The 23,198-nt window shown below is 43.6% G+C and overlaps 1 protein-coding gene across 5 annotated transcripts in view; it reads right to left on the bottom strand.

Annotated features, from left to right (window-relative positions):
* Positions 1-23,198, bottom strand: part of KIAA0319 (KIAA0319 ortholog) — a 99,560-nt gene that overhangs the window by 32,697 nt on the left and 43,665 nt on the right. For 3 of the 5 annotated variants that reach the window (XM_050941790.1, XM_050941793.1, XM_050941789.1), the window contains exons 5-13: positions 20,055-20,159; positions 17,168-17,265; positions 15,749-15,836; positions 13,696-13,788; positions 11,864-11,996; positions 7,316-7,544; positions 3,752-3,875; positions 2,004-2,154; positions 593-741 (exon numbers count right to left, since the gene is read on the bottom strand). In XM_050941790.1, the coding sequence (XP_050797747.1) occupies positions 593-741; positions 2,004-2,154; positions 3,752-3,875; positions 7,316-7,544; positions 11,864-11,996; positions 13,696-13,788; positions 15,749-15,836; positions 17,168-17,265; positions 20,055-20,159 (1,170 nt within the window). The remainder of the gene's footprint in view (positions 1-592; positions 742-2,003; positions 2,155-3,751; positions 3,876-7,315; positions 7,545-11,863; positions 11,997-13,695; positions 13,789-15,748; positions 15,837-17,167; positions 17,266-20,054; positions 20,160-23,198) is intronic. The other 2 variants (XM_050941792.1, XM_050941791.1) reach the window with 1 other exon arrangement.

Below are 23,198 nucleotides of genomic sequence, written 5' to 3' on the forward strand. Positions count from 1 at the left end.
CACCCTCTGCATCTTTCTATTAAAGACTAATGTAAACTGCAGGGTGAAGTGTAGATTGCATTTCTCTCCAGCCTTGTATTTGGGCCACTCCAGTCACATAGTGCTGGACAGCAGACAAACCACATTATAACTACAGCAAGGCTTTCTGCAGGGATGAGTGTGGGGCAATCTCTGTCCTACAGATGAACAAACATGTACTTACTATGAGATTTTAGCTGGTACTTGAGCCTGTGTTTCTTGAGTATTACTTTAACTACACAGGCAGCGGCTGCTAACTCTTTGTGAGAATGCAATATTACTCTATTCACAAAGGATACATCCTGAGGTTAACACATTCCCGTGGACATTTATTAAACAATTAATACATGCATATTTGTGTATGTAATGAACGTAAAGAAAGTCCTAAAAGTAATTATATTACAGTCACATAAGAAACAATATCTCTTGATAAGATATTGGTTTTAGTCCAGTAAGTGTCTTCGAGTTCCCTTGAAACCAAACGTGTAATCTAGTTCTGTACTAATTTCCTCCCATTTTCTAAATAATCAACATAATCACAGTGGTTTGCACATGAAGAGGTGATTTGGCTTACCTTCCTTCACAGTAACAGAGAGTGTAGCTGTGCTGCTTAATCCCTGGTAATCTTTCACGGTCAGTCGGAAGTGATAGGTACCAACCTGTAGACCGCTTACAGTTGCCACTGCTTTGTCAGTGTTTCCTATTTGCACAGTGGTTGGCCCACTGAAACAAAATACCACAGGAAAATAATCAGGACAAATTCTCCCCTTGGTGTCACTCCGTCATTCATTCTATTTGCATTTATGAAGCACTTATAACCACAGTGATTAAGCACTGACTGTACTGGAATTACACCAGGCATGAATGGCTCACAGAATTTGAATTTTTATTCCTGTTTTACAGACACACTAAGGCATGCCCATGGTCACACATCAAGTCACGAGCAGGAAAAGAATCCAGGAATACTTATTCCCACTCTCTTGCTTTAATATTTCAAGACCACTTATGGACACATTTGCTGTAATCACAGGAGTGCCACACAGTCATTAAATATAAGGAGTGCCAGCAAATCAGGTGCCTGCTGCCTCACAAGCGTGATAGCTGACTGAGTTCGTATTGGTTACTTTTTATTAAGTATCTGGTCACTTGCTAGATACAAATACAATTACAAAATTTTGTAAAATATTGTAAATCACTGTCCATAGATGTTAAAGTTAAAATACCTAAACACAGAAACAGTTCAGTGCAGTCTGTTGATGAAAGCCTTGACTCAAACATATTGGGGATTTAAGCTATCATTCAGTCCCCTGTATTCACAGAGAAGTCTAGGAACATCCAGTGGTAACTGTGTACTTTACTATGTGCAAGTCTCTTGTTCACTTTTTAAGGGAGATGGGCGAGTTCCTGCCACTCTTTTTACAAACTTTCGTTTGTACTAATCTGCCATGACTCATTACAGGACGCAGGCAGAAATCTCACAGGCTTTCAAGTTGGATCTGACATTCCTATATGCCACTACCAGACATGCTGCTAATCCCACTTCGCAGAATGGCACGCAGATGCAACAGCATTATATGGCATCCAGGAAATCCAACACCTTTTTGCTTTCATATTTTGGTTGAGGTGGGGAGGCAGAGGGACCCAGTATCAGAACAGGTTTCGAACACGATCCTTCCTTTCCTCCCACCATCTTCCTGGCTGTGTACAAACAGTGGTACTTTTCGTGTGAGTAAAGTTACTCAAATTTGTAAGTGTTTGTAGGATCAGGGCTGGTTTACAGTGAAAGAAAGAGGCTGAAGGGTTTTCCAGTCAACATTGTGGGGCATTAGTTTGCTCTGTTTAAACCCTTTACATAGTCTCACTTCCATAAAGTTTCCATCCCATCCTCCACCAAGCAAAGCAGCATGAACCCCAAAGCTATTCTCCGTCTTGCATCTCCTTTATAATAGGGTTGGATACTCTTTCAGCCAAGCAATTGGACTAACCTCATTTTTACTAGATACCTGATATTTTCCCAGTGATAGAAAACAATGCCTTGGTCATCATGACTTTTGCTTCCGTCCAGTGTAGTGCTTTCTACTGGAAATGTTAATTCCTTATCCGGACCAGCCACCGCGACTGGAGGACTGTTATTTTCTGTAAAAATAATTTAAAAAAAAAACAAACAACATATTTCCTAATCAGTCACTTATTGGGGTTATCAATCACTGGGACCATTTTCAATGAATACAGAGATTTAGATTTTATATGATAAGCTGCGCACACTTGCTCAAAGAATATAAAGGCAAGGATCCCCAGGGTCTGGTTTATAAAAGAGTCTGCAAGATCCTCCAGGCTGTTAGTAAGTAGTTCTGCAGAAACCCTATAGTGGGACAGATTCTGTCTGGCATTTAAGGGAGTGCTCAGAATGGGGCAGGGCATGTGGAGTTCTCCTCTGCCTCCCAAGTGTGATTTCTACAGTCATTTTTCCTGGCACAATCACACTTAAAGAACTTTTGCATCTTCTCATACACAACATTTAAAAATGCTTTGCCCCATCAGCGTCGGGGTATTTTTTCCTACTTTATCTGTGTTCCACTTAAATATGCTCCTAGTGGTCATGTGGGGTCAGATTCATCCAGCCCTGTGGAAGTCCACTGACTTCACTAACATGAATATGGCCCTTGATTATAAAAGAAGGAACCTTGAGCCAGATCTTAATCAGCAAAATGCTTTTGACTTCAATGGAGTTATGCCAATTTATGCCAGTTGAGCATTTAATATGGAAATGGGTTTCACATGATTCTTCTTTCAATCTTTGCTCTTACATTTAGGTCACAGTCACGATCCCATTTCCCAGGATATTGGGTCATCCTTAGACCAAAATTTTCAATTTTAAAGGCACAGACATGGGCTGCATTTGGGATTTGTGTTCCTGATCACTGCAGTAAACAGCTGTAGCAGAGCTTTACTGCACCGTGGTCATCTGCATAGATCTCTACTCTCAGGGTATGTCTACATGGCAATTAAAAACCTGTGGCTGGCCAGTGCCAGCTGACTTGGGCTCATGTGGCTCAGTCTATGAGGATGTTTAATTCTGGTGTCAACATTTGGGCTTGGGCTACAGCCCAAACTCTGGGACCCTTCCACTTCGCTGGGGCCTAGAGTCTGGCAAGCGCCTTACCCAGAGAAAACCTTCATGAACATCTGATGAGACCTGGACCATTTGGGGTGTCCACCAGTCAGCTTCAAATCCAGAAGATAATTGGAAAGGGGAAATCTTTGAACACTCATAGTGCAGTTTTCCAGCAACACTTACCGAACAAGCCTATTGAGAATTCAAACCACAAAATAAATCCTGAAGGTGAACTGCAGAGCAAAACGAAAATTGAGTAAAGCACTGATTTATGTGCCTAACAACCTTGCTAAGCGGCCTGGCTGTGCAGGAAATTCAGCATAGAACTGCATTTCAACTTTCCAAAAGTCAGTTGTGCTGAATGCCTTATGCAGTCTGCTTAGTGGGAGCTTTCAGCACAGACAGACGTGCTGTAGTCTATTTTTATTTTTTACTTTGCTGTTCACGTTTAAAAGAAAAAGCAAGAGAGTCTTTGATGCAGCAACCATTGGATACTCTGTCTGCCAGCTGAGAGATTCAATGCAGAAGCAATTCAGGTAAGAAGGGCCTTCAAGAACAGCTGTAATTATGATGCTGATGTATCAGCTACAAAGCTAAGGCTGTTTCCAGTCTACCTACCAGGCTGTACAATCACAGTGACATCAGCTGTGGATCGCTGTCTTGCTGAGTCTGTAACAGTCAGCTGAAATGTATAATCTCCTTCCTGCATTGCAGATAACTGGAGGTATGGAGTCCGCACTCCCTAGTCATTAGGTAAAATAGAGGATTACAGGAAATGAAGAAAGAAAAATAAAAAGGTACAAAATAGTCTAAACAATACAACTTAGTATAGTAGCCAACTAACAGTTTTAATTCATAACAATAATAAATATTTTGTCTGCTCAAATGTGTCTCAAGGGAAAAATAGATTTAAAAGCAAATTTCAGATACACTATTCAGACTCTCTTATACAAACAGACAGTAGTATTTCATTTGTAGTCAAATATAAATTTCTTATTTTGTTATAATTGCTGATTGTTTTGAAAACAATGGCAATGAACAACAATAATTTCTTGTGGAGCCCATGTGACATTTACATTCATAATTAACAAGTTAAATTATCATCATTATTATTACAACTTGTTTCATTTCCTGGCGGATATGTCTTTTTATTTAAACATGGCAAAGCTGTTTAAATGTAGTACTTGTAAAAAGAACAGCTTCTCTCAGTTAATATGAACACACAGTTTAACTAAAATGTCATTAAAATGCAAAAACAGATCTGATTGTATTCATACTGGGAAGATAATATAGGTTTGGGTATCTATTTAATATCAGTAAAATACATCTAATAACATTATATTGTGTACTGTACATTATTGATATTTTCACTAGAAGTGAAAGAAAATATTTAGAATACAGAAAGACCAAATCCTGGGCCCACTGAAGTTAATATCACTAATATCATAATAAGTTATGTCACTGACTTTAGTAGGATCAGGATTTGGTCCTAGAGGTAAATTGCCCATCAGGTGCTCTCTCATAAGGCCTACCTCACAATTAATGGTAATCTGATATTTAAATATAAATGGGTAAAGGGCCCATTATAGCTCACCTCCCAACCACCATATCAATAAGTGATCATTTGTGGCTTCATAACAATGCCTACCATAGCAAATTATGACGCAGCACCATCTATGTCTTTGAATAAAGATGTCATTTAAAACTATATAAAGTGTAATTTTTATTATTAATTAACCAGAGCTCATTTCTGTACTAAAAATCAGCTATTGGCAAATGCAACAGTCCACATCCTCAGCTTTGCAGCCACGAAGGCTATTCCCAGTTCTTGAGCAGAAATTATAACATGCCCTCAGATTTCAGCATTAGATAATTGACGAGCCCATTAGATTTATTAAGCCAGTGTCCCATTCACACACGAGAGTTGCTTTGAGCTGTAGTAACTCCCAGAGCTATAGTTACAGGTTGTACAGACATCCAATTTCTCAGACTGAGAGCTTGTCTGCACAGTTTCTGTACCACTGAATCAATTTAGAAATCAATATAGCTAAAATAAGTGCAACCTTCTATTATGAACAGTTATAGCAGTAGAAAGCTGCTTATATGAATGGGAATAACTCTGTCCATATGAAGGGTTTGTACCAATTTAATTATAATCAGTTTCTAAACTAATATAATTATAGTGATACAAAAACAGTGTAGGCAAGCCCTGAAACATCCTTATTTTCAACATGGACAAGCCCACGTATCCTTCAAAAGTGGCTTCTGTGGTTCAGCTGATCTGGAAATTAAGTCAGTCAACTCACTGCAGAATTAAGATCTGTGGCCTTGCAGAGTGCAAAAAGCCCTGGATAATTTTCATTAAAGTGAGTTCTTAAAAGGGAAACAGCCATAAAAATTAATAGAGTAAATTGGCTTAACTTTAATACGACTGTACAATTTTACTGAGAGCGGAAGCTACTACTATGATGAATGTTGAGGGACTGAAGCTGATGGATCTAAAAGCTGCATTCTATTCATGACAAATGTAATGAGCAGCTAAGCTTATTTTTGGAGTGATCGAGAGCTGAAACAATAGGAGCCACCATACAAACGATAGGCCACATGCCAGGCTGGTCAGAAGCTGATCTGTGTAGGTGGGGGGTTTCACTGGGGACTGAATGCAAAGATAGGGGGCTGGGTATTGTTGCTGAAGCCCCCTCTCTCTCTGTGGGAGAAGCAGCCAGCAAGGGAAGCACTGGTAATGTGTGTCAGAAACCACAATGGGGCTGGAGCAAGACAATGGCTGGAGCAGACTAAGGCAGATAGGGGAAAATTCTAAGTCCTGGAGTGACATTAAGCAGACTGAATCCTGTGGCACCTTATAGACTAACAGACGTTTTGGAGCATGAGCTTTCGTGGGTGAATACTCATTTCGTCAGATGCATGTAGTGGAAATTTCCAGGGGCAGGTATATATATGCAAGCAAGCTAGAGATAATGAGGTTAGTTCAATCAGGGAGGATGAGGCCCTGTTCTAGCAGTTGAGGTGAGAAAACCAAGGGAGGAGAAACTGGTTCTGTAGTTGGCAAGCCATTCACAGTCTTTGTTTAATCCTGAGCTGATGGTGTCAAATTTGCAGATGAACTGAAGCTCAGTAGTTTCTCTTTGAAGTCTGGTCCTGACGTTTTTTTGCTGCAGGATGGCCACCTTAAGGTCTGCTATAGTGTGGCCAGGGAGGTTGAAGTGTTCTCCTACAGGTTTCTGTATACTGCCATTCCTAATATCTGATTTGTGTCCATTTATCCTTTTCCGTAGAGATATTAGGAATGGCTCCAGGCACCAGAGCAGGAAGCAGGATCCTGGGACGGCCAATGGAAAGGGGCGGCACGTCCAGGTCTCCGGCAGCAATTCGGCAGTGGGTCCCTCAATCTCTCTCAGAGGGAAGGACCGGCCACTAAAGAATGAAGCACCATGGTAGCGCAGCCGACAAAGTGCCACCGATCGCGGCTTTATCTTTCTTTTTTTTCCCCCCTTCTTTGCCGCTTGGGGCGGCAAAAAAGCTGGAGTTGGCCCTGTCAGTGCATGAGGCTTAATCAGACTCTAGTTTAGGGATGACTCGTCACCTTAGAATGTGGCCCTTGAAAGAAAGCCAAGTGAGAGTGGGCAGAGTGCTGTCTGGAAAGAGATTTGCAAATGTGAACAAAGAAACAGTCCTCTGATCTGTCCCTACTGTGTTCAGGGAAATAGGACTTTGCGTACATTCTTTGTACATAAACAGGATTGCGTCTAAGAAATACCTGACTCCACCATCAATTTCTCCTCCTAATGGAAATAACTTGCAAGACCCTAAATGCTCGAGTCAGAAGGGATAATGCTGCTGTTAACAGCTGGATCCAAGGAGAGAAATTGGGAGCTGGTATTCCTGTTGAACCAAGAGGGAACAAATAATGGAGCTGCTCATAGAAATCAAAGATGGCCAAAATAAATTAAAACAACACCAAAAGGAATAAAAACAAGATTTCCAGACTCTAAAAAGAATTTAATACAAGAACTGCATACTTTGCATGAGTCAAAAGGAGTAACAATATGTTTTAAATAACAACCAGCAAATGTGGTGAGTGACAATTTCTAGGTATTTATTTGCTGAAATTAGAAGCAAAGATAAAACAAGCTTTTGATATTAAACAAGAAGTAAGCTTACCTGCATTGCTACTACTTTGCCTTTACTTTTGGGGCTAAGTGACCACTCATAGCTGACAATCTCATGATCATCACTGCTCTGGTTTCCGTTCAGCGTGATGAAGTTCTGGGGCAAAGTTATTGCCTGATTTGGTCCTGTGTTGGCAATGGGTGGGTAATCCACTGGTTTGTTGACTGTCAGAAATGCAATTGTGGAGTTAGCTGCTCCATCTGAATCAATTACTGTTAACCTACAGGAGGAAGAAGGATATTGAAAATCCATTAGTTTGGATTTCTGCCAAGTTCTGAGTTCAGATGCCCATGTTTCTCCTGCAACAGGAGATGGCAAAAATAACACCTAAAACAAAGCAAAGTCAAGAGCACATTCCCACCCTGATGTAAAGTGTTTTTAATGTTATCAACTGCTACAAAGGAAATCCAGATTCCTAAACTCAGGTTTTAGGTAAATGATGCAGAAATGATTTTCAAACACTGCCTCCACTATACTGAAAATATACCTGAATTTTTTAAAATCTCCCTGTTCTGGACCATAGGTGAAATTTTGACTCCATTTAAGTCAATGGCAAAGCTCTCATTGACTTCAACAGAGATGATATTTCATCCCAAGTCCCAAATTCCTAACACTTATGAGTAAGAACCCAAGGATTTAGCTCCCCATCTAATTCCTGTTAATAACTGAAGAAAAGATTGTTTGAGAAGTTCTGAAATTAGATACCAGACACAGCAGAGGTGAAGTAATTTAGGTTCATAGTGCCCTCTTTTTCCTTTGAGGAACTAAAATTATTTACTTTAGTGGGGTTTAGCATCATCCAAAATTTTTGAAGACAATGTCAATGGAGGCTAAGTCACAATACTAAAACAAAGAAGTTATATTACTGCTAACAACAAAATGGAAATTCCATTTTACGTTAAATTACGATTGATATATAAATCTACAAGTGAATGAAATTCTGAGGTAAAGCTACCTGATTTAGGCATTTATACCGTGCTCTTCACTGGGTATCAGAACACATCTTTAACTGAGCTCAGATGAACTAGCAATTGACTGAGCCCTCAAGGGTTAACTCTCACACTCTAGAAGGCAGCAGGAAAGGTGGGAGGGCAGACAGAGACACACACCCTGTGTGTGAGAGAAAAAAATGCACATTTCTCCTTTAAGTAGCTGACCCCAGGCTTAAGTTAATTAAATCAGCTTGCTGAGACCGCAGCTACTGCCTAGAACAGGGGTCGGCAACCTATGGCACACATGGCAAAGGGGGCACGCGAGCCAATTTTTTATGGCACAAGGGACCATCTGAGCCACTCAGCCTGCTGCCACTCTGGGGTTCCCGTTGCTGGCCCCTTGCCAGCTGGAGTCCCGCAGCCAGTCCCACTCAGCACCCACTGTTGGCCTGGGGGAAAGAACCCCAGGCTGGCAGCAGGCTGTGACCCCAGCTGGCAGGAGCCGGCAGCTGAAACCCCAGAGCGGCGGCGGGCTGAGCCACTCAGCCCGCCACCGCTCTGGGGTTTCCACTGCCTGCTCCTGCCAGCCAGGATCCCACTGCCGGTCCCACTCAGCGCCCGCTGCTGGCCTCGGGTTCCTTCCCCCAGGCCGGCAGCGGGCTGAGACCCCAGCTTGCAGGAGCTGGCAGCCAAAACCCCAGAGCGGGGTGGACTGAGTGGCTCAGCTCGCCACCGCTCTGGAGTTCCCGCTGCTGGCCCCTTGCCAGCCGGGATCCCACTGCTGGTCCCACTCAGCACCTGCTGCTGCCCAGGGGGAAGGAACCCCAGACTGGCAGCGGGCTGAGACCCCAGCTGGCAGGAGCCAGCGGCCAAAACCCCAGAGCAGGGCAGGCTGAGCCGCTCAGCCTGATTGAGCCAGAGGCCAAAACCCCAGAGCAGGGCGGGCTGAGCCGCTCAGCCTGCCGCCACTCTAGGGTTTCCACTGCCGGCTCCTGCCAGCCGGGGTCCCACCGCCGGTCCCTCTCAGCACCCACGGCTGGCCTGACGTTCCTTCCCCCAAGCTGGCAGCGGGCTGAGACCCCAGCTGGCAGGAGCTGGCGGTGGAAACCCCAGAGCGGCGGTGGGCTGACCCGCTCAGCCCACCACCGGTCTGGGGTTCCAGCTGCTGGTCCCTTGCCAGCTGGGGTCCCCGCCGCAGCCCCAGTCACCTTGCTTCCAGTTGGAGTTCCAGCGCAGGCCCCCTGCCAGACAGGGTACAGCTTCAGGTCCTGCTCAGCCCTACTAGCCGCCAGCTCCACTCACCTCAGTTGCCAATCTGGGGTTCCAGCTGGTTAACAGCTGATCACTCAGAAGCCTGTGTGCAGCTTAAAGTATCCAAATACGTGCCACCAGACATTGGAAAACTCAGCAAGGAAAAGCAAGGGCAAGGATCACACTAAACTAATAAGATCTGCATTTTAATTTTATTTTAAATAAAGCTTCCGAAACATTTTGAAAACCTTCTTTACTTTACATATAACAGTAGTTTGGTTATATATTATAGACTTATAGAGTGACCTTCTAAAAAACGTTAAAATGTATTATCGGCACGCGAAGCCTTAAATTAGAGTGAATAAATGAAGACTCGGCACACCACTGCTGAAAGGTTGCCGACCCCTGGCCTAGAAGCTTCCTCCTTCATGTGTCCCCCCTGCTCTAGGGAGGTTGGGGTAAGCAGGGTGCAGGAGCAGGAGGGAGGGGAAGACACCCTGCAATTAGGCCCCCTCTTCCCCACCCCCCCCCAGGCGGCAGCTCCAGGCAGCAGTGCTCCAAGCACGTGCCTGGGGTGGCAAGCTGCAGGGGGAGCCCTGCTGGTCCCTGCGAAGGCGGCAGTGAGGCAGCCTTCAGCAGCTTGCCTGTGGGAGGTCCGCCGGTTCTGTGGATTCGGCGGCAATTCGGCGGCGGGTACGCCAAAGCCGCGGGACCGGCAGACCTCCCGCAGGCGCACCACCGAAGGCTGCCCGACTGCCGTGCTTAGGGCGGCAAAAAACTAGAGCCGCCCCTGCTTCCCCCATACAGCAAGCAGGAGTCTCTGGGAGCAGCTCCAAGGCAGAGGGCAGGAGCAGCACATGGCAGTGCGGGGGAGGGACAGCTGCTGCACAGGGAACTTAGGGGAGTGGGGAGCTGATAGGAGGGCTGCTGGTCCACCCCTGGTTCCAATCACCCACCAGTTAGCCACAACAGGCTGCTCTTCCCTGCAACTAGCAGTGGACAAAACAGGCAGCTGCCAAACCACATTACAAGGGAGCATTTCACAACTTTAAACGAGCATGGTCCCTAATTGATCAGCAACTTAACATCGCAACAAGGTTAACCGGACTTTAAGTGAGGAGTTCCTGTTCTTCAGTTTCCCCACCTGTATGTGGGTATAATAAATGGTCACCTGACATAGGTCTTCTGAGACTCAATTCATTATTGTATGAAGAGCACTTTAAGATCCTTATTCAGAAGGCATTCTAGAAGCATCCCCAATATGAGCAATGGGTCAATTTCCATTTACACCCCTGAGAATATGGAGTATCTCATGAAATCATTAGAGCGACTCCAGACTTCCATCTGCATAACTGAGAACACAATATGGACCTATATGTCAAAGCAAGTATTAGCACACAAAGCTTGCACAGAGCACCACACTTTACACACACGTACGTGAACTCTAAGTTCCAACACCTCAATGATGTTACGTTATTAGGCAATTTTATAACAATTGATTTCATATCAAATTTAGGGCTCACATTAGCAGGCAAATCACCTGTTGAAGTCCGTGACAGTTCTGCCTATAAAGGGAGTGCAAGATTGGGCCCTAAACTAAAAGTTTCTAGAAAATGGAGAATTTATCATCCTGAACAAGCACTAGAATTACAATGGCAATCTCTGCTGTTGCACAGAAACCTGGATTGGCTTCAGTTTCAGCAGGCTATGCTGGGGGGCAAATGGTAACAGTGAAAAGGCTTTACTGAAGAAGTTAATGATTCTTGCAATATTGACTCACCAGAGTGCTTTGCAGTGATGAGTCTCCTAATCCCATTCTGTGTACAGTTAGTTCTAGAGCAGGACAACAACAGTTGACTACATAGGGATACCAAGGACACTTGCCAACTTGTAGAATGAAAAATAATGAAATGAAAATAGTCTCTCCTCAATTATAGAAAACATTAGGCGGGAGGGGTGTTGAGTTTCTGATAGATCATTTTGCATAATACCACGCTGAAAAGCAAATTTTGATTTGCTGCAACATGTCACTCTTGTGAAATCCATGTAAGTGTTTCTGCATCATCCTACTCCCTCAGATTCTGCAACAAGCTAAACTGAGAGGAATAATTAACTAAAGACATAGCCCTCTTTTTGAGGAGGCAAACACCACCACAAAGAATATTGTTTATTATTTGTATTACCGTAGCACCTAAGAGCTCTAGTCATGGATCAGAACCCCAGTGTACCAGGCACTGTGCAAACAGAACAAAAAGCTGGTCCTTGCTCCAAAGGATATACAAAAAGAAAAAACATCTTGAATTAAAATCATGATGTGAGGTTTGAAACACAGGAGGAGGGAAAGCAGCCCACTTACCGGAAAGTGTAATTTCCGGGAACAAGGTTAGACAAATGCAAAACAGGTGTGTCAGCTGATGCCTTCTGTTCTCGCAAGGGACCTTTAATTTCCTCCCAGTGGTACCTCAGTATCTTAGTGTCATCTCTACTTTCTACACCAATTAAAGGAAAATACCAGAGTCCAGTATTAACACGATGAACATTAAAAACTCATATTAAAAACTTTAATTGGTTTTCTATATTTATCTTTTCAGATATGTTCACACACACATGAATACCCAGAGCAATCTCAATTTGCTGACAGGTATTAAACCACAACATCTGACCCACAGCAGTATTTCCCTATACTTAGAATAAGATAACTCCTGGTTATGTTGAGGTAAATGTTGATTTTTTTAAATGGCAACAAGTCTATAAATATGTAAATGTATAATACAGCAATTACATTTAGGAGGGGGTATATTTAGCTTCCTTATTCCATTTTAAAAGGCAAAAAAAATCATGAAAGGATATAATATACCAAAGAGACCATAGGTAATTCCACTCCAGCACTTAGGGTAGCTATCTATTTAGACTTCAATCCTGCTTAAATTTTAAAATATGTGAGTATTTCCATTGGCTTGTGTTCAATGGGACTACTTGTGCATGCAAAGTTAAGCAAGTATGGAAGTGTTTGCATGATTGGGGCCCAAGGGTTGATGATTAAATAACACCAAAACAGAAAGAACGGCTCAAATGATGATGAAGAAGAGTGACATTCAACACAAAGCAGAAGGAGCAACGGCAAGCTTTCTGAAGGCTCCTGCCGAACTCAACACTGGAGCTGTGAAGAATAAGAGCAGCTAGAAAAGAGGTTGTAGAAGAGGTCTCAGTATCCCCTATGTTACATGGTGAGATTTCCATACTGGCCCTGAACAGATTGGCATGATGGATGACAATGGGATTGGGAACTGGAGGAAGGACAGGCTATGAGATTAGCATGTTGGTGGGTCCAATGGCCCCCAACACACTGCTCAAGTGGAGAAGCAGCTGAGGGGGCTGCACCAGAGCCCTGCACCCTGACCCCAAATTGGAGGATGCATTTCATCTTCCCAGCCTCCCCATGCAATTTGATTATGTGAAATCTGATTGCCTGAGCTTTCCGTGGGTGAAGAAAGTAGAAGGAAAGAAAAAGGGTGAGAGCTCAAGAGTGGATTATTCCATAACGAACTTAATTCAGCCTCACATCTTATATATGTTCAGCCTGATTATCTCCTGCCATGAACCTTGTTTAGTCATATATGCCCTCATTCAGCAAGGTACTTAAACACATGCCTAACTTTAACCACAAGTAGTTTCATCGACTTCAGTGGGACCACTCACATGCTTGAAATTGGGCATGTCTTAAGGACCTAGGTGGATCAGAAGCTTATCCCTGTGCAAAGTGATTGTAAAACACCACCACCAGTAAGAGTGAATGACTGCTGATTTCATAGCATTCTCAACTCACATTCCCAGGCATAAATAACTGCAAAGTAGTGGAGAATTAAGGCCAAAGTCTATGCCCACGTTGCTTTCCACTTGAAAATGGATCTAGAGAGAGAAGCTTTCATATTTTAAAAAATAAAGGTAAACAAAAACTAGAACAGAAACAATGGGGCTCAAATTTCCTGACAAACATCATAACCAAGTGTCACTTCATCAGCAGAACAGAGATAGAGGATGTAATGTTATAAACATATAATACCGAGGCTCCTACATATGATATGTTGGAGATGGTGGTAATAAATTAAATTTACTATCCATAAGAAACAACATTACAATTCTATATAAGGATCATAGCAAAAAACCAAAGAGTTGCCCAGTACATACGACTGCCATCAATGAAGGTAGAAGTTGTAGGCAAAGACACCTCCTGTGCGTTGGGGGAAGCAACTGCCACGGGTGGTTGGTTTACTCTGACTGCTGTGTGAAAAAGAGGAACAGAAAACTATGTTTAAAGAAGACCTGTGCATAGAACTCTATTCTGCTGAGATTGCTATCTGTCAAGTCTATAGGCAAATCAACATCCAACCAGTGAGCAGGAAGATTAATGCTTAGGCAGTGGGGAAAATAATGGAGGTTTTGTGTGAAATCAGATAGAAACTTTGCACTTAACAATATATTATTTTCTATGGTGAGAAGTTAAAATGCACTTAAAATGGTGTTTTCTTAAAGAACTATGAGATAGATAATTAAACAGGAAAAAGTCGCTCAGCTTTGCTCAATCTATTGTCTACCACCACCAGAAAATTGATTTCCTGCAAATTTTGAGAGTCGCAATGCAGTTTGCTGGATACATGAAGTAATCCATGCAGTTTTAGAGCCATATTGCAGGTCTGTAAAACAACAGTCCCTCTAACCTTAATTTTAGGATCCAGACTGCGAGTGATTAAGGAGAAAGAACAATATGCTCATATACCACTACTGGTCCAGACCCTTAGCCAGGCCAAGTCCCCTTTGTGCCACTCTAACAACACAAAGTGGATTTAAGGCCACCCCATTGGAGTATCGAGGAATTCCCTTGATGTAGGGGAATGCCCTAGTGACATAAAGCTAGCACAGGCAGAATACCTAGAATACCTGCTGTACCTTCTGGGGCACTGTAGGGCAGGGCAGGGGAAAGGATGCTAGGTTAGAGTGCACTGTGCTCCCGCAGTCCTACACTGGAGACTCATAGACTCATAGACTCTAGGACTGGAAGGGACCTAGAGAGGTCATCGAGTCCAGTCCCCTGCCCTCATGGCAGGACCAAATACTGTCTAGACCATCCCTAATAGACATTTATCTAACCTACTCTTAAATACCTCCAGAGATGGAGATTCCACAACTTCCCTAGGCAATCTATTCCAGTGTTTAACTACCCTGACAGTTAGGAACTTTTTCCTAATGTCCAACCTAAATCTCCCTTGCTGCAGTTTAAGCCCATGGCTTCTTGTTCTATCATTGGAGGCTAAGGTGAACAAGTTTTCTCCCTCCTCCTGATGACCCCCTTTTAGATACCTGAAAACTGCTATCATGTCCCCTCTCAGTCTTCTCTTTTCCAAACTAAACAAATCCAATTCCTTCAGCCTTCCTTCATAGGTCATGTTCTCAAGACCTTTAATCATTCTTGTTGCTCTTCTCTGGACCCTCTCCAATTTCTCCACATCCTTCTTGAAATGCGGTGCCCAGAACTGGACACAATACTCCAGTTGAGGCCTAACCAGCGCAGAGTAAAGCGGAAGAATGACTTCTCGTGTCTTGTTTACAACACACCTGTTAATACATCCCAGAATCACGTTTGCTTTTTTTGCAACAGTATCACACTGTTGACTCATATTAAGCTTGTGGTCTACTATGACCCCTAGATCTCTTTCTGCCATACTCCTTCCTAGACAGTCTCTTCCCATTCTGTATGTGTGAAACTGATTGTTCCTTCCTAAGTGGAGCACTTTGCATTTATCTTTATTGAACTTCATCCTGTTTACCTCAGACCATTTCTCCAATTTGTCCAGATCATTTTGAATTCTGTTCCAAATGGCCTAAGTTAGATCAGTGCTGTGGCTGCTTTAACTTGTGGAAGGGGCCAGTCCAGCCCTCAACAGTTCATTATTGGGTGGGTGAGTGGGTGGAAGTGGGGTCTATAGGGAGACAGACAGGTGAAGTAAAGCCCCTCTCCATAGGTGCACAGAGCTCTCGAACAGCTTGGGATTCTGCACACTGCACTTAATTCAATTTAGAAAAAAAGGTTCCCTGAAGAAATGTGTGGGACTGGATACAAATGTGCGTGTGGGGGGGGGGGAGCGGCTAGTTATTCTTTTAACCCACTAACGAAGCTTTAAAAAGGTGGTAAACGAGCTCTTGTGTTGAAAAATTTAGTCACTATTCCAGCAAACTGATTTACCTGGTTTGACAGTGACATTTACAAATCCTTCTCCAAATGCGTTTTCACCAGAAACAGTCACTTTGAAGGCATAGAGGCCTACTGACAGCTGAAGCATAGAAAAGAGAGTGTTTCCAGTTACAGACAGGAATTTCACAGAGATCATCTGAACATTTAAAGATTTGCCCGTCAGACTGTAAACAAGCGATTTGAAATCCAGGCCTCTATCTATAAAGGCATGCACAAAGTGTGCTGGTCATTGCCCAGCGGTGGGGACTGAGAAGGAGCCACTTAAGACACATTTACTTTGCCCTAAAAAGGAGTTCTCAACCAGGGGTCTGAGGCCCCCTGGCGGGCCACAAGCAGATTTCAAGGGGTCCGCCATGCAGCGCCAGCATTAGACTCTCTGGGATCCAGGGCAGAAAGCTGAAGCCCCGCCATCTGGGGGTGAAGCCAAAGCCTGAATAATTTAGCTTCATGGGGCCCCTGGTGGTGTGGTGTCCAGGGCAGTTGCCCCACTCGCTACTTCCTAATGCTGACCCTGACTTTGATATGCAAAAAGCCAGTTGTTGTGGCACAGGTGGGCCGTGGTGTTTTTAATAGTATGTTGGGGGGGCCTCAGAAAGAAAAAGGTTGAGAACCCCTAACCTAAAAGATCATCAGACTCCTCTGAAAAACTTTATATGCCTAGTGAAGACTCTGACAAGGACAAAGGAAACAAGGGAACCTTGACAGTCGGTAAAACAAGAATAAACTTCTCTGTGATGCATAACTTATAAATTACAAAGACAGGAGGGTCCCATTTCACTCTAACACTATAGCTCACCAACTTTTTCTTTCTGTTGAGGAACGTTAGGCCAGATCCGCAGCTAATGTAAACTGAACATGTAACAGCTCCACGGTCTTCAGTAGAGCTCTGCTGATTTACATTAGCTGAGCGTGTAGCTTTTTGGATAGTAGTTAGAGTTGATTTATAAGCCAACAGTCCTAAAGCCAATCTGACAACATGCTGAGAGAAGCATAACTGAAGTACTCATACCAAATCAAAGATGCCTCCAATGCAGACTGAAAAAAAATATCTCATGCAGCGGTTATGAGAGTGAAAACAATGGGGAGTCCTTGTGGCATCTTAGAGACTAACAAATTTATTTGGGCATAAGCTTTCATGGGCTAGAACCCACTTCATCAGATGCATGGAGTGGAAAATACAGGAGCAGGTATAAATACATAAGAAGATGTGAGTTGCCTTACCAAGTGTGAGGTCAGTCTAACGAGATAATTCAATTAACAGCAGGATACCAAGGGAGGAAAAATAACTTTTTAAGTGGTAACGAGAGTAGCCCATTTCAGACAGTTGACAAGAAGGTATGAGTAATAGTAGGGGGAAATTAGTATTGGGGAAATTAGGTTTAGGTTTTGTAATGACCCAATCTCGCTTACTTGAGAGAGTTTCAGTTTCCGTGTATGCTTCTGCTCCATTTCACCCTCATAGTCTGCAGGGTGACTTATCAAGCTCCACTCATAGCTGTAGGCTCTTTCTGAGAGTGAAAAATCGTATTTATTACCTTGCCTTCAATATAAACAACTATACAGACATATGGGGAAACAATGAAATGAGGTTGAATGTCTACAATGCAAAATAATATAGTCAGAAACAATGACTTAATAAAAATGTCAGAACGACTATACTGGGTCAGACCAGTGGTCTACTTAGCTCAGTATTCTGTCTTCAGACCACGGTTGATGCCAGATGCTTCAGAGACAGTGAACAGAACAGGGCAATTATCGAGAGATCCATCCACTGTCATCCAGTCCCAGCTTCTGGCACTCACAGGCACAGGGACACCCAGAGCACGCGGTTGCGTCCCTGACCATCTTAGCTAATAGCCATTGATTGACTTATCCCCCATGAACATATCTAATTCTTTTCTGAACTCAGTTATACTTTTGGACTTCACAACATCCCCTGGCAACGAGTTTCACAGCTTGACTGCATGTTTTGTGAAGAAGTGCTTCCTTTTGTTTTAAATCTACTGCATACTAACTTCACTGGGTGACCCCTGATTCTTGTGCTTTGTGAAGGGGTAAAAAACACTTTCCTATTCACTTTCTTCACACCCTTCATGATTTTATAGACCTCCCCCATATCCCCCATTAGTCATCTTTTTCTAAGCTTTTTTAAATCTCTCCTCATACGGAAACTGTTCCGTATCCCTGATGAGTTTTGTTGCCCTTTTCTGTACTTTTTCCAATTCTAACATCTCTTTTTTGAAATGGGATGACCAGAACTGCATTCAGTATTCAAGATGTGGACGTACCATGAATTTATAGTGTGGCATTGTGATATTTTCTGCCTTATTATCTATCCCTTTCCTAATGGTTCCCAATATTGTTAGCTTTTTTGATTCCTGCTGCACATTTAGCAAATGATTTCAGAGAACTATCCATAACAACTCCAAGATGTGTTTCTTGAATGGCAATAGCTAATTTAGATCCCATCATTTTGCAGGGATAGTTAGGATTATGTTTTCCAATGTGAATTACTTTGCATTTATCAACACTGGGCAAGAAAATGGCAGATGAAATTCAATCATCCAGTTTTGTGAGAGCCCTTTGTAATTCTTCAGTCAGCTTTGGGCTAAACTACCCTTGGTAATTTGTATCATCTGCAAATTTTGACACCTCACCTCACCCCCTTTTTCCAGATCTTTTATGAATATGTTGAACAGCACGGGTACCAGCTCAAATCCTTCTGGGACCCCACTATTTACCTCTCTCCCCTGTGAAAACTTCTGATGTTTGAGTCTGATCTGAATCATTGCTCCATACAGTATGTGTCAAGCTGCTTCAACATGCTGTATCTCCTCACTTCGGCGGTGGGTCCCAGGGCGGAAGGACCCCCCGCCGCTGAATTGCAGCCAAAGACCTGGAGCGGAAGAAGCTCCTGGGGCCCAGGCCCCGCAAGAGTTTTCCAGGGCCCCTGGAGCAAGTGAAGGACCCCACTTTAGGGGCCCCAAAAAGCTCTCATGGGGACCTGGGGCAAATTGCCACACTTGCCCCCCCCCCCCCCCGGCCCCAGGCGTCTCTGCCTCACTGTCACTGATACCAGCTCCTGAACTGTCCTGGTGCTAAACATTCATGCACAAAGAATTCATTCTTTGCACCAGGAGCTGACAGCATTAAGAAAAGCTCATCTTACTGTTCTCAGCCTAAATTTGTTTCCAGCAGATAGTGTGAGTGGACACATTAGTCCAGATCCTCCCTGGTGTAAATCAGTGTAGCTCCAGAGGAGGAGATGGTTAATTAATTTGCATGCTCAACACAAAAACCACACTCACTAATCACAGAATCATCGACTTTAAGGTCAGAAGGGACCATTATGATCATCTAGTCTGACCTGCTGCACAATGCAGGCCACAGAATCTCACCCACCCACTCCTGTAACAAACCCCTAACCTATATCTGAGCCACTGAAGTCCTCAAATTGTGGTTTAAACACTTCAAGGTGCAGAAAATCTTCCAGCAAGTGACCCATGCCCCACGCTGCAGAGGAAGGCGATAAACCCCCAGGATCTCTGCCAATCTACCCTGGAGGAAAATTCCTTCCTAACCCCAAATATGGCGATCAGCTAAACCCTAAGCATGTGGGCAAGACTCACCAGCCAGACACCCAGAAAAGAATTCTCTGTAGTAACTCAGATCCCACCCCATCTAACATCCCATCACAGGCCCTTGGGCATCTTTACCATTAATAGTCAAAGATCAATTAATTGCCAAAATTAGGCTATCCCATCATACCATCCCCTCCATAAAATTATCAAGCTTAATCTTGAAGCCAGAAATGTCTTTTGCCCCCACTGCTCCCCTTGGAAGGCTCTTCCAGAACTTCACTCCTCTAATGGTTAGAAACCTTTGTCTAATTTCAAGTCTAAACTTCCTGATCGCCAGTTTATATCCATTTGTTCTTGTGTCCACATTGGTACTGAGCTTAAATAATTCCTCTCCTCCCTGGTATTTATCCCTCTGATATATTTATAGATAGCAATCATATCTCCCCTCAGTCTTCTATTGGTTGGGCTAAACAAGCCAAGCTCTTTGAGTCTCCTTTCACAAGGCAGGTTTTCCATTCCTCCATTAATCTCTAAAGCCCACTTTGAAATGCCCCTCCGCAGCTGGTGCCACAGAGAACTGTCTCTGCAGATTAAAAGGAAAAGTTCTGACCCTCGGGTCCCCTCCTAGCTGTGGCTGTACATACAGCCTCAAAGCCAAGCTGTGTTCATGTGTCAATATTTTATGTCTCCTTGTTTGAAAACATTGTTAAATTCACCTGTTGGGGGTGGTGGCACAACAAAGGCATTGAGTTCAGCTTCGTTTTTTGGTAGAGTCACCTGTAAGTTATCTCCAGCTGACACCACGAGTTCTTTTACTATATCTGAAAAAAGTATTACATTTTTAAAAAACAGAATAAGGGGGAAAATGATTTGAAAAATAAATTGTAATAGGGATTGCATATTTATTGTACATCATCTGACAACTTTCTGGGGAACGATAGGGAAGAGTTACATTTTCTTGATAAATTTGATTACGGATTAATCTTCTCTCACCAGCTTACACTTGAGAACAGCGCCCCCTGAAGCTGAAATCAGAATTAACTCATTTTTGTTTTAAAATCGATATTGGTGATTTTTCCAGTATACCATGTATAGTCATTTTGCTTTGAACACACAAAAATCATAATTTTCCCCCCACAGTACCAACGTGTTTTTCCTTAATAAAAGTATGGAAATTTGGGACACTAAAGGGTAACAGTGGTGAATTAGAAAGGACATGTATGAGAACGTGAGCATGGCTGCATTCAGTCTATATGTAGTTTTTCCTCAAGTTTCCCAGTCACTAGCTTTCCATTTCCATCTGATACCTATAGAGGGAACATAAGCAGCAAACTAAGGGCCACATTTTGTCTAACCCTGTAAATGTGCACTACAGAAAGCAGAGAGTAAAGGAAGCTTCCTCCAGCCTCCAAACCCTCCATACATGATGCTTCCAGAAAGCCATTGCTCATGTTTCCCAAGTACAGACCAGAAACCAAATTAGCAAATTAAGAAGCAGTCTAAATCTCAAGAGAGGCATAACCAGGCAGACTCGGAGAAGTCAGTTCCTGCAGACCTGCTAGCACCCGGAGGTCAGTGCTGACTCTTTTTACAGGTAAGTGCTACTGCTGCATGCACTCTCCCTAGCATGCCCAGAGGCACTCTCTTTTTCTGCAGGATGCCTCTGATTGCATCTGCTCTGCCTCTATAGCTCTACACAGATCACCAAACCCAGCTGTGTCTGTTGTGCTTAAAGGCACAATTCAGCCCTAAATTCAATCAAATGTGTTTTTGAGTCATCAGTCAAACAGCTCTCTGTTATTCTGATAACAGGCTTCTGAATGCTTTCTAATGCTTCTTGGAAGCATTCCAAAGAAATCACAACCAGCCAAGTCAGAACTAAAAAAGATTACACCAAATAAAGTAACAACACTTACTAATGCAATAGGAGCTCACTTTTCCACCAACTGTGTACTTTTCACAGGTTGGCATGATGCCGCAATTGGCATGATTAATATGTTATTCATAGCATCACGTTTTCAAAGTCCATGAAAATAGCAGGAGAACATGGAACACACAGCTTGGCTAACAGGTGACAGTATGCTTTGCATCTTATTTCATGCTGCCTTCCCACTAGGAACAGTCTTTCACTTCTTGGCCACAAAGAGTCCTTCCTCTGTTCCTTCAAACCACTTTTCCATCTACAAGGTCCACAGATCCTTTAACCAATGGGATTTGTATAGTAGTGCACTTTCAGGCAGGGTTCAGTTAAACAGAACTATATATACCCAGGGTTTTATAATCCTTCCCCAATACTGAGAGACCGCAGCCTGGAGCACCCTGCTACCAGAGGCTGCATTTGCTGATGTCTAAATGTCATTTGTAAATTTTGAGCAGATATGTCCAGCAGACATCATCTGGTGCAGAAGATCTCTCAGCCTGGGAAGCTGCTACCACTCCGAGCGAGTGGGCTTTGATGCTGGTTGCTGGAGATATTCTTGTCTGAAAGGCTTGATATATGCACTATCCCAACCATCCTGAAATAGTAGATTTTGATGCTCTTTTCTTTGGATGATAGAGAGCAGATCAAGCACAGAATTTGCAAAAGGCCTGTATGCAACTGATTTAGAGCTGAGGTCTCCATGAACATCCAATGTATGCCAGAACTTCTCTCTTGTGTGGACAGGATCACAATTTCTTCAGTTCTGAAAAACTGAGTTAGTTTTTGGGATACAGGCTGGGGCTTTTTGAAAACCATCTTTTCATTGTAGAATGTGCTATATTGCTTCTCAATAGGCAAAGCCCCAGACTCTGACACTCTCTTGGTGGAGGTGATGTCCATCAGGAAAGCATCCTTGGTGGAGAGGAAATACAGGGATACCTTTCTGAGGGGTTCAAAGGGATGCAGAGTCAGTGCGTTAAGAACCACATTGCGGTTCTATGGCAGCACTTGATTAATCTTAAAATGATGAAGTAAAGATGCAGCTCTGAGGAAACACTAGGGGGAGGGAGGTTCAGTGCTACCTGCCCCTTGACTTCTTCCAAGTCCCATTTTAAGTCCTCTTCAGCCCTCCCCATCCCTTGGATGCTACTGAGGAGAGGCAGGAGGGAGCAGGGAAAAAGCTGCCTGGCCTGTGGTTGAAGCCACACACTTTGTGAGGTGGGGCTCATCTCATTGCTCAGGGGGCCCCTTTGTAGCTTTTTTCCCTTTGTCATGGTAGGGGGGACTGACACCTGCTTCAGGGTCCTGCGTTTCTGTGTGTTTGGGTCCAGGCTGGCTACTCTTGGCTCAAAAGAGAAATTCTCCAAAAATCCCTGCCCTGATGGCTCTACTGAGATGTGCCAGGCTCTTCTGCCAGGCACTCCCATGAGCAGAGTGGAGCAAACAGCACACATTCAGGCTTTCCCCTTCTTCCCATTCTCCTCCATGCTGAATTCAAGTTTTTCCCTCTAACAGTCGAGCAAGACACTGACTTTTGGAAATATGTTTGCACACTGACATTATCATCGTTCTCTCCATAGCAGGTAGGGAGTAAATGTACATACTGCAAACTAAGCCTGGGCTCTAACTCACGTCTGAGTCCAAGCCCCACTGCTGCCCACAAGCAAACCAATCTGACTCAGGTCAGCAAACATAGGGCACTGCTGGGGGTTGGGTCAGAGCCCAAGTACTGTTGTGGCTTGGGTACAAGCCTGTCATTTTGCAGCATGGGATGCAGCTCAAGCTAAGTACCCGAGTCAGAAGGTCTGAGTAGTGCAATATGGATGTGATATCCTGGCTGTGAGACCCGGTTCCAGCAACTGTAAGCCCAGGCTTACAATGCAGTGTGGACACTGAAGTATGGGCTTGGAAACACTGTCCACAAGTCTGGGTCTCCCAG

Source organism: Gopherus flavomarginatus, chromosome 2 (assembly GCF_025201925.1).
Source record: "Gopherus flavomarginatus isolate rGopFla2 chromosome 2, rGopFla2.mat.asm, whole genome shotgun sequence".
NCBI lineage: Eukaryota > Metazoa > Chordata > Testudines > Testudinidae > Gopherus > Gopherus flavomarginatus.